The following is a 12,313-nucleotide window of genomic DNA, read 5'->3' on the forward strand; positions in this document are numbered from 1 at the left end:
GCTGACATTACAAAGCAACCAACAGATCCATGCAGCATAGCTTTACATCTAGCTAGGCTAAACCCAGCTTATAGTTGTTAGCCGCCCAGTTAGCTGTAACTTAGCTTAGCTGCATGGATCTGGTGTTAGTTGCTTTGTAGCTGCATGAAGTCATTTGCAAACCAGGCCCGGGAGGCTGGATGAATTAGAAATAGAAATATTATTGTGCTTCATTTGCTAACTAGCCATTTGCCTGCATAAGGCAAGCCAATGAACGCTAACATTAGCCTGCTAAAACTGCAATATCACAATATATTTCACGTCAGTGTTTCCTCAGGGATTTTTTTTAGCACCATGGGCTCTGAGTTTATGATATGTTACACTAAATTTGATCAATTCACTGTTTATCAGACCACAAATGAGACGAGAATCAGCTAGCAAACCCTGTGGTACTTCCCCGTCACTTGCCGCCACTCCCAGCCGAACGCTGATGGCAGCTCCGGAAATGGACCCAGCTGATGTAACAACTCGAATTCAGCGATGTAAGTGAAGGCCCACCTCTGAGCTGCCTCTGCAAAATGCATAATGGAAACACAGCATTTGTGGAGTGCCAGTCCATTCATTGACGCTGGTGGACACCTTTGCTACGCTAACTTTAGCTACTGTTGTACACTGTAGCACTGTAGCAGAGCTGAAGAAAGATGCAGCAAGCTGTTGGGAGAAGTTTGCTTTGAGGGCTTCCTGCCAGAAAAGGATTTCTTATTGAAGATTTATCACATCCTTTGGATTGTCCAAGAAATTCGACCCGAATCCTTCAAGAAAGTCCTTCAAGAAAATCAAGGTAGTTCTCAGTTTTTAAGTTACGTTACAATCTGTTCCCTCATTTTCGATTAAAAAAACAATTAATACATGTAAAGAAAACCCACATACAGAACTTTTAAGAGCAGAGCGATAACGTAGAAAAAAGAAAAACGAGGTCACTGGGACGTTAACAGGCTCTTCAGTGATCGAAGGTTAAAAGACCTTTTGAGTTGTATGTGCAGTAAATAAGATATTTTTTAATGTCACATGTGCTTGAAAAAATATTTGTTACTATAATTACACCCAGTACTTTTTGAAAAGTTTAATTAGCTTTAGAAAATATCACAAGGTCTTGTTCCTATTACATGTCTTTGTAAGCATCACAAACATCCCAAGCATTCACATGCTTTTATTCAAACAAACAACTGAATCTTCAAACAGTTGAGGGCTGTGCTCTTTACTTAGACAAGATAAACTTTTAATAGGCATTCCGGCGCTGGGTATGAAGACAGTTTTGCAGACTGATACAGCATTAGCTGGGAGAACAGCGCTCTATTTGTGCTTGCCTTGTCCTGTGACAGGAAGACCTATCAGGTGCTCATCTCTACCCCCCCACCCACCCCCCCAACACCCCCCTCCCATCCCTCTCTCCTCCTGACCTCATTCTGTCATCTTCGTTTTCCTTCTTCCCCACTCTCAGGTCTTTTATAAAGTGTCTCCATGCATTACACATTTAACAATGCATTAAAAATAGGCCACCATCAATCAGTCATTCAGTGGCAGAGACAGAATCTACTTGTGGCACCAATTTGATTTGTTTCTCAAGGTTCAAGAACGAAAGCAGTGCTATAAACTCTTTGTGTACAAGAAACTTAACAGAGATGAAAACATGCATTTTATGTGCTAATAATACACCGTACCCCATAAAACCCCAGTGTAATAATTCTGAATTCCCATTTGCTTGATTTCATATGGCACAGTGTCTTTCCAGAATCCAGAAACAGAATCAGAATAATACATATGCAGGCGGTAAGCTGTGACAAGATTTCTGTTGATGGCTGCCAGGTTAACATCGTGCCCAAAACAGTGATTTGAGAACGGTGATGCATGATACAGGATAGGTACTAGGTAAAATCTGATGTAATGGTTGGGAGTGAGTCAAGCCCCGAGGGCAAATAGTCTGAATAGTCTGACTCCAGGTTGCTCATACCAAAGCAGATGTTCAACTGACGACAGCAGTACAAAAGACAGCACTTCATGTTATTCACAAGGTATTTTATATCATTAGGACGACATGTCATGGTTGCTGAGCTACCAGTACAGCTGCTTTGGTATCAGCTTTGATAGCCATATATATATTTAATAAAGCAAGACTAAAGAACTCACAAAGTATTTTCACCGAGTTTTGTTAACACAGCGAGGTGTTCTCCTACTCGGGTGGAGGTGTGGAAGTCTGCTTGTGAGCTTTGATGTTGCTGCTCTGCTCTGAGACTTGATCCTGCGTTCTGGACTTCAAAACAGACTGCACCTCGTCATGGGTAACAGCTTGAAGAGGTAGACACCAACTGCACAGACATGCCTGACGGACCACACGCACACACAAAAGACATTTGGTCAGAGAACAACAAACATTTACCATCAGCTTTACGTGATGAAAACGGCACATTATGAGGTTTATCTGTGTGTGGAGTGTAATCTGAGTGGGATGCATTTGTATGTTTTTGAATAATGACCTACAGTAAAAGCCTTGTTGCTTCAGTGCCGAATTCAGAGAGGATATAACAGAAAGCTGTTCTGCTTTATTTCTCTGTGTAGAGACATTTGTTGAGAGCAATCTCGAGTCTGGATTGTCTTTTAATTAAAGAAGGGATATATTAAAAAGGGAAAATGCATTCAATAAAGTGTAAAATAAATAAATAAATGCGATATAAAGACATTATTGCAGGGGGAGAGTAGTTCTTCATGCACTGTGGTGCACACAAACTCAGTGACAGCCCAAACAAATCAAAGTATGTTTTAGACATGTCCTTCTGAGCTAGTAATACAATAAAGGCTTTTAAAGAAATTTTCCCTTGAAAATTGCCTTGAAGCCATGTTTTCTTCTTCCTCATAACACATCGCTCTGATTCAGTGACAAACTGTCTGGTAGATTGCCAAGTGTCTATTTTTTTTTTTTTTTTTTTTGTCTTCTTCTTCAGACGATGTTTTTCCAGACCATTTTCACTTATTACCCCCTCGGGTCATTGCTCGCTCCGGTCTGGCCATTTTACAGACATGACTCCATATGTCCTTGATGACACATATGATAGCTCATCCAATAAGGATCACAATGCGTTCACCCCCACTAGATTTGTCTAAAAGTGAATTGTGCCCTACTTAGGAAAAACTAGGGGGAAAAAAAACAAAGCGCATGATAGTGTCTTACCTTGAAACATTTTTTAAATCTCTTGCTGACGATGTACAAAGCAATGGGGTTGATGCACGAGTTGAGTGATGCCATATTAATGCCAAAATAGTCCAGGATAAGAAAGACACTGGGAAAGGATGATAGATATTTGTGAGACAAAGGGCACAGACCAGGTGCTAAACAATGAAAGAAAGGGTGCTAAATTCTTAATGCTCACCTCAGTAGCTGACACCTATTCGGGTCTTTTTCATCATATATGGTTAATTTCAAGATTCGGCTCAGGTAGAGTGGCAACCAGCAAAGAGCAAACACAATCACCAGGCAGAAGACGGTCTTTGCAACTTCTCGTCTCTTAAAAAGAAGAGATTTGATCAATGTTAGAGATGATGTTGCACCAGAATATGAGAAAGGTGCAAAAAAAAGTTGTGCTTCAAGTAACAAAATGATCATTTGTATGCCTGTATTACACTGAATTCAATTAGAAAACAGTTTTTCTTGCATGCCTTAACAGTGAACAAAGAATCCAGAAACTTCTTAACGAATATAACAGAAGCAAAACTATCTCAAAACATCCATTTACAAACTCTCACACAACTCCTGCAGTATAATCCAAGCCCCATTTCCCCAACACTACAGCTAACATCTTACTATTCAAAACACCTATGCATCAGAGCTGCATGCCTGGGCTAGCGCGTGCAATTACACTCCGCTCAGTCATTCCACCGTGCAGAGTCAAAATGCACGTGCTCTCCCAGGTGTGCTACTGATTCATATGTGTGCCTGTTGATGCATAAGCGTTTTAAATAGTGAGGTTTTAGTGAAAATGCATGTGTTTGGGGAGTGCTCAGCATACAACTGGATAAATGAGACTTGGGTGATAGTGCACGAGATGTGTAAGAGTTTCTAAGACAATGTTTTGATGTAGTTTTGCTGTGTATAAACGTGGCCCCTTCTACTGAAATTCATCAAGAATTTTCTGTGTTGGGATTCTTTGTTCACCGTAGAGGCATGCAAGAAAAACTAACTTTTCCTCACAAATTCAGCATAACACAGGCTGACTAATTGATACACAAATTATCATTTTGTGGGTGAAGTATTCCTTTAAAACCAATTACCTGCTTGGTGTAGTCGCTTAATGTATTCTCAGTGTTTCGCAGCATTTTCCTGGTCATCAGCGTGTAAAAGACGGCAGTCCAAGCCAGTGGCATGCAAAAGTAGAATCCAAAGAGCCACCAGTCCTTTACTGATTTATAAAACTGTTGATTAAACATGACAGAAGCCCACAGTCAGTCGGTGCAGCGGATGACACGATGATGCCCGGTTGCCACGTTATGGCATGTACAAAACAATATCTGACAGACACATCTATAGGTTTCCACGGATGTCTACAAGAATGTGTGGGCATCTGTTGGATGAAGTTTTGAGTAATAACACGAGAGCAGTTCCAACACTTAGAACTATTGCTGTATGTTAGGTATTAATTAAAAGAGAAATCAAACACATGTTGATCTGTTTGTTTTATCCTGTTACATTGGCCGGTGACTATTACAGTACCTGCATGAATGACGAGGTTTGCATGGGATGAAGCAGACATATTCTCAGATGCTTGTCTTTATAGTCCATTGTTATCATATCAAAGCCGACAACTTCGGGCACAGCCAGCAGGATAGAAATAACCCATATCAGAGTTATTTCGATTGCTGTCCACAATGAAACCCCAATGCCTTTGATTCGATTCCAGGATACTACAGCCCGGTATCTGCAAAATCAATGGGAAAATGTTATGGCTTGGGGGACTTTTTGTCTGAAATAATAATACTTTTTTTTTCAGTTAAAGAACATTTCAAGGGCTAATACTAAACAAATCTATCTGCATGATGAAATACAGATAGCAGCCAGCAAACAGTGTTTTCTTGTAGGGCACAGGACAGTGCTGCTTATCTCCGTACCTGTCAACACTCAAAGCACATAAGCTCAACACAGTAATTCCGACAGAGGTTTTCTGTATGAAGGGGACGAGTTTGCACAGCACCAAACCGAACGGCCAATCTTCTGCCATGAGCTGAAGGGAAAAAAACAACAGAACATTTTCAGTGAGAAAGAAAAAACCCACCCACAATCAATTCAAGGTGAGATTGAAGTTTTAAAAATGGATAAAAAGAGCAGAGAACAGGATAGCGTGCAACAGTGTTTTCTCATTGTAATTGTAACACAGCGCAAGGTGAACAACTCACCCTGTATGCGTTGATTGGAATGTCTATCACAATGTGGATTAGATCCCCCAGAGCAAGACTCGCAATGAGAATGTTTGGGCCACTTCTCATGCATTTGTTTACATATATGATTTTCAGTAAGGCCGAATTTCCCAGTATTCCAACGACAAAAACAACAACAGACACCACCGTATGGACATATTTGAAGGCAGCTCTGATTCCAGCTGACTCCAGGCACATAGGAGGGTGTGGGGTTTTTGGTCTGGCTACTTGGGGTGGATGAATTGAGCTGTTGGATTTCTGTTTTTCCAGTATTAAAAGACCAGGGGAGGCCGTTTGAGAGAGTTCAATTACAGGGAACGGCTCTGAATGCTGATCACTGGCCTCTCCTCCGATGAGAATATTTCCCAAACAAAGAACGAGAGCAATGGTCCACATTGTTGATGATTTCCTCAAAAGGCCCTGAAATGTTTTCGCCGGCACTGGAGTGAAAATGAGAGTGAAAATAATTAGTGCAGCATCTCAGCCTTGAGATTTGCATCAAAGCATTTAGGTGAGGTAAAGGATTCATTTAATTCACTGATCAAAAGGCAACAATAAAAAAAGAAAACAGCACTGATACAATATGACACACTGAATTATGCCAGCTTACCTTCAGATGCATGCACGTAAACTCTGCATGAAATGAGTCTCTAATACCTGAAGAATGGGCTGTATATTCAACACAAAGCACTGCTATACTACTACTGTGTTGCAGCGCCTGCTATAAATGTAAAAACCCTGCAGAGGGAAATCAGGGTTTTATAGACTAAGGTATTGTTGTCAGCATTAGTCATCGATCTGTCAGTAGTGACTGTAATTACTTCCCTTGATGCATCATCCTCAATGAAAGGATGGCATTGAAGTGTACTGTCTGTTATCACAGAGTGAGATCATTTTATAGGCTTCAGGAGGGATATTATGTTACCGTTGTTTCCCACTCTAAAAAGTTGGTCGTTATCTTGTTTGACATAAAACTTCCACACATAATATTAACCACCCAACTGCCAGAACAAATGTTGGCACTGTACGTCTCTGCAAACCACAGATATGTTTAATTTGTAGCTTCTTTCATATATGTTGAAACTTTATGTTTCTTTTTTTACATTTCAATTTTCAATTTTATGCTGTGGTTAATGTGTGGTTTTGTTTAGGCTAGGAAACAATATGTTTTGGCTTAAAATTCCCAATTGGGTTGCCTTGTTTTACCTTTGTTTGTCCAGCTTTGTTGTCCTTGTTCCTAAAGTGCCATGCCATTGTTCACACAACCCAAAAATTCCAAAGCCCCTGAAAAATGCCCCATTGGACTGAAAGCCCATTTCAGCCCGTTACAGCCCATTATCCCAAAGACAAAACGCCCGTTGCTCCGAAGTTCCGTTAATTCAAAAATATACATTCTTTGCAGTTAGTTTTTGTTTCCCAGAAACATTTGAGCCACCAATAATGGACCAACCCATTGTGTTTATTCCCAGTGGTGTTTAAGCCACTGAACCTGGGTGTGTTTCACCAGCCCGTCCCTGCTTTTCCAGCGGCTTTTGTGCTACCAAACAACGGTGTTTTATGCCAAAACATGACCTTTTCAAGTGTTTTTTTGTGCCTAAATCTAACCACGCCATCACCACAGTATTGTTGAGAAACAAAAAGTTGCAACATAGCTGTTACAAAATAATGTACAAATGTGCATATCCATGGTTTACAGAGATGAACAATGCAAACATTTTTTCTAGGGATGGGTTGTCTAATTGTCAGCAGTGTGTATTTTTCAAAGAAATGGGACTTCAGTGCAATAAGCAGCTGCTGGAGAAATGAGCGCGGGTCAAATTCCTTGTATGTGCACACATCTTTGCCCAGTAAAGGTGAGTCTTATTCACAAACGCGGCTGGAAATGTCCAGACATCTCGTTAAAAAATACAGTGTTGTTGCCACAAACATGGCTGCAAATGTCACTGCTCTCGAACATTACTCTGTAGCATGGCAGCCGTTGTGCCAAGTCTCACACCTCTCACCATCCCATCCTCTTCCTGATAGGAAACTCAGCTTATATACATGTGATCTGAACTACACCACTTTAGGAATGTTGATATGATACGCATGAAACTTACAAATGTATCATATCCCTGGTTTGCAGAAACATATTATGCCAACATTTTATTCTGGCGACTGGGCTGATCTAAATGTAAAATGTCTATTTTAGTGAAGAAAGGGGACTTTTTTTGTTTCGCTTGAAGCCACAGAGACTCTATCACTAAACTTAGAAGTCATCATTAGTGAATGTGATGGGAACAGAAAAACTGTCTACTGCGACTATATGACATTTTGGATGTACATGAGTTTGATGCAAAACTACTGCTGGGCAACTGCACTTGAACAATAACAAAAAAATGATACAAATGAAACCGTGCAATATTCAGAGAGGGTCCTCTAGAGATTTTCCTTCAGATGACATATCACGTTTTTTGTTTTTTTAAAATATGAGTCAGTCTCCATCCTACCAGAGAGATTCTGCCTCTGCATCTCCTGAGTCCCAAAGAAGGTGACTTCTCCCCTCGACAGCTTTATGACAACCTGAAGAGCCTGGAGGAGCATGAGACATGTGACGACCAGAAAGATCCCGTTGTTAACATCATACCCGACAACTACTCCAGCTCCCTTTTGAACGCTCAAATCTGTGCTCCGCTAGCGGCAAATGACCTTGGGAAACTTTGTGCTGGCATGCTTCCACAAGAACAACCGATTAAGAAAAGTGAGTTGGATTTGAAAAAAGTATGACAACCAGCCAGGCTGTATATGTACTCTCTGTTTTTACAGCTGTCTTTTCCACATAGGCCATCGGAGAGAAGCAAGATGCTTCAGCACATCATCGCCTATAAAAAAGGAGCTGTAAGGAACATTTTTAATTTACAGCACACAACAATAACATTCATATAACACTCCCTTAAGGATTTAGTGTCTTTTTTAGTGACCCTATCATTGACCTGCATTGTTACACTTACATCTCCTGTGGTATTTTTGTTACTTTTTGATTCGATATGCTGTAAAATTGATCAGAAACCACTTTGTGATGCTTAACCGTTGCTCCACTATGCTGTCCTTTTATGGTCATATAATGACATTTTACTGGTCAGGCTGGTCAGAGTGGTTAAAAACCTTTTCAGCCTGCAAAAAAAAAAATGAGTAAAGCACTGCCACTGCTATCTGATGCATGTGTAGTGCTCCCTAAAGCCACCATTACTACGTCCGCTTGGATGTGAGTGCAGTTTCTTTTGAATACATGGATGGTTGGGTTTATTACAGCTGGATAAAGGTGGACTAAGATGTGGATATCATTCAGTCTCAAAAAACTGAGGATGGGTTATGACACTGACAAAAATTGCAACCCATAATTTCTATCCCTGCATGCAGTAGGTGAGTGGTACACTCCCAGAACTGGCCACCAGTTTATGGAAATGCTTGATATATGTTTTTACTTATACTGTTTTTATACCTATATATTTAGTCGTATCCATTTTATTGTCTTTACCTCCTCTATGTTCATGTCCTTTGGCCTTAGTCCCTCATTTTATCTGCCTCGTCTGGTTTTATTTTCTTCTGTAAAGCACTTTGTAACATTGTTAAGAAAAGTGCTACATAAATCAAGTTTATTATTATTATATTATTATATCAGGGTGACAATGAGGTCTTAAAGGTGCTCTAAATGGATCTCCCTCAGCTATAGTCTCTCAGACAGGCAGCTACACCCACGGATGGATTACTGAATGGGTCCACCAGCACAGCAGGGGCCCTGAGTGTCAGGGGGCTCCTGGTGATCACTTGCAAAATGTCAAATTAACATATACCAACTAGGAGGAGACTCAAAGTGAACACAGTGAGATTAAATAGGACAGAAAAGATAGAAAAATTACCCCAAAGAGACACAAAACCACCACAATGTCTGTTTTTCTTCCTCCTATGTTGGTAAGGTGGTGGGGCCCTTTGCATATCTGTGCCTAGGGGCCCATGGCTATACCAAACACTGTATGCTACCAAGCCAGCACCAAATAAAGCTGGTGAAAATGGTCAACAAATACCAGCTAGATTTTTTCTTAAGAGCTGAAAGGAGCACAGCAGAACTGAAAGGATATTGGACTTACATTCATCAAGTGGCCAGAAATATAATTTCAAATGACTCAAAATTGTTGCTAATGTTGCCCCATGTCTGCTGAATGCATAGAGAAGCAACTGGCAAAACAACTTTATGAGATGATAATATGTGTCTTTCTGTAGCTTGTTGAGAGGTTTCTCTGCCCTCAAGAGGACAAAAATCAATTACTGTAGCTATAAGATGAATAGAGTCATCGTGGTGAAGCATCCTTAGTCTTCTGTCTCTGTTCTGTGCAGCCTGGTCTCACCAGAGTTCATGGAGGTACTCACGCTGGATGGAAGATTCATTACTTTGGCGAGCGCTCAGACCCAGACAGATTGGGAGTGGGTGGAGCAGAGCCTCTCTTTCAGCTGTCAAGGTAAGCCATGTCATCAGTTTGGGTGCGAAGGGGTCACCTGTTCCTGCCCCCTCTTGCCTCTCATGACTCAGACATCTGTCAAATTCCCAATTATTTCTCTCTTGTGCAGTTCAAAAGGAAACTGAAGATCCCCAGTTGTTGCAGACAGAGGTGGTGAGCGTGGACACTGTTGCTGATTATTCAGAGGTAACCTGCTCTTGCCAAAACGTGGGCTTAGTCATAGCTTTGCATAGTCAAGTGAAGTCACTTTTGTTCATACGGCACAAAATGTGGTCGCAGAAGTACTGAACTAAAATTTAATTTTGAAGCACTTGTACTTTACTGTAGTAATTCCATTGTATGCTACTTTATACTTAAAAACATTGTGCAAATATTACATTTCACTCCTAGATATTTATTTAAAGGCTTTAATTACAAGTCACTTTGTAGATTCAGATAATTAATACATAATATAATCAAGGAACAAATGATGTATTATTAAAGATTGAGGTACCTGGCAGAATACAATCAGAAAATTAGTTCAAATTAACATTAGAGTGATGCTTATAAGTGGATCCATCATCATCATACACATTGTTCTGAAATGAGCCATTCTGCATAATGAGTACTTTTAGTTTTGGTACTTTAGATATATTCCAGTGGTAATACTTTGGTAGGGTACTTTATAAAAATTTTAATATTTCTATTTTTCCACTGTGGCATTGCTACTTTTAGTCAATGATGGAAAGACAACTAGAAAAGCTACTCTGAGTTACTGCACATTTTCATTCATTGAGACGGTACTTTGCAACCTACGCATATACAACTGATCATCAATTAAAAATATACATCTTCCTTTCTCAGTGAGGCCTCACTTGACTAAATGACTGACAATAAATAAAAAGCCATGGACACTGTACAACAAGCATTATTAGGCCACAGTCATTAAATAGCCCTCTTGTAGAATCAATAGCAAACAAAAAGGTCTAGGTATCATCTCTCTGTCCCATTGTGCTCCTCTGAGTTTTCAATATGTTAAAGGGATAGTGCACTCAAAAATGAAAATTCACCCATTATCTACTCACCCTCATGCCGATGGAGGCTCAAGTGAAGTTTTAGAGTCCTCACATCACTTGCGGAGATCCAAGGGGAGAGGGGGTAGCAACACAACTCCACCTAATGGAGGCTTACAGCGCCCCAGATTCAAACGTCCAAAAACACATAACTGAAATCACAAAATATCTCCAAACTGCTCATCCGTAGTGATCCAAGTGTCCTGAAGCCCCGACATAAAAAGTTGAACTCTTTTTTTAGCCTCATTGTAGCCTGTAGCTCTAACTGCCTCTCTGTGCACCGCGCTCATGTGTGCCTCGACATAATGGGTGAGTAGATAATGGCTGAATTTTCATTTTTGGGTGCACTACCCCTTTAAGTTGAAAGAGGCTCTGCAGTCAGAAACATCAGAAAAGCCACACCTTCTCACTGAAGGTAAAAGTCCCTCAGTGAACACAGCAGTACTCACTGGAGGATCCATTACACAAACATGTTAGCATTTAGCTGAAGCTAACGATTATGTTCAGGCTAGCAGTTAATCTAGGCCCTATACCTGGATTATTTTCTCAATTAATCACTTGGTCTACAAAACGTTAGAAAACACCAAAACTGTTACAATATGCTATGGCCTTGTTTTGTCCTTGAACCAACATTTACACACCCCAAAATATTAAATTTATTATAGTGTAGGCTACATCCAAGAAAAGCAGCGCATTCTAAAACCTGTTAATATCACATTTTTTGGGGCATTTTTAATTTTAAAAGATGACTTAAACCATCAATTGATTATCAGAATAGTAGCCTTTTAATTTTCAGTCAGTTGATTAATAGTTGCAGCTTTAATTCTATTAAATAGTTGTGCATTTATGTAGGATAACTGTTAGCCCCGGCTGGGTGCAGCTTCTATACTGCAACCCCTCACATCCTCTGATACTTGGATAACAAATGAACACAATGAACACTTTTTCTCTGCTTTCCTTTCAACTTTTAGGTTTGCTGCGAAGCTGCTCAAAATGTTCCTGACAATGAGCATAAACATTTTGAAGTACTTTAACTGTACATTTAAAGTACAGGGACGGTCAGCTCAAATGATATTGTAACACCTTGAACATGCCTTCATTTTTAAAGTCTTATAAAGTGAATAAGTACATGTTTTTTCTTCAGAGGTTTGCTGGAATTTTCAATGTAGTCCTGTTCAGAATGGCCATGACTCTTGGACTTTTGAAGAAAGTTAAAGGAAAATCTCCTGAAAATACATTGTAACACAAAATTGTTGTTGTTGTTGTTGTTAGTAGTAGTAGTAGTAGAAGTATATTTGTTGTATTTAAGAACAAGAGCTAATA

At 40.0% G+C, this 12,313-nt stretch overlaps 1 protein-coding gene across 1 annotated transcript; it reads right to left on the reverse strand.

The window, feature by feature from the left end:
* Positions 1 to 1,946: 1,946 nt before the first annotated feature.
* On the reverse strand, positions 1,947 to 5,867 carry ednrbb (endothelin receptor type Bb). The gene is made up of 7 exons (XM_033616826.2): positions 5,422 to 5,867; positions 5,137 to 5,249; positions 4,742 to 4,946; positions 4,303 to 4,443; positions 3,405 to 3,538; positions 3,206 to 3,314; positions 1,947 to 2,359 (listed from the first exon to the last, which is right to left on the reverse strand). The coding sequence occupies exons 1-7, from the start codon at positions 5,836 to 5,838 to the stop codon at positions 2,210 to 2,212; spliced, it is 1,269 nt and encodes a 422-aa protein (XP_033472717.1). The 5' UTR covers positions 5,839 to 5,867; the 3' UTR covers positions 1,947 to 2,209.
* Positions 5,868 to 12,313: the final 6,446 nt, after the last annotated feature.

This window comes from Epinephelus lanceolatus, chromosome 14, assembly GCF_041903045.1.
Source record: "Epinephelus lanceolatus isolate andai-2023 chromosome 14, ASM4190304v1, whole genome shotgun sequence".
Taxonomy (NCBI): Eukaryota; Metazoa; Chordata; class Actinopteri; order Perciformes; family Serranidae; genus Epinephelus; species Epinephelus lanceolatus.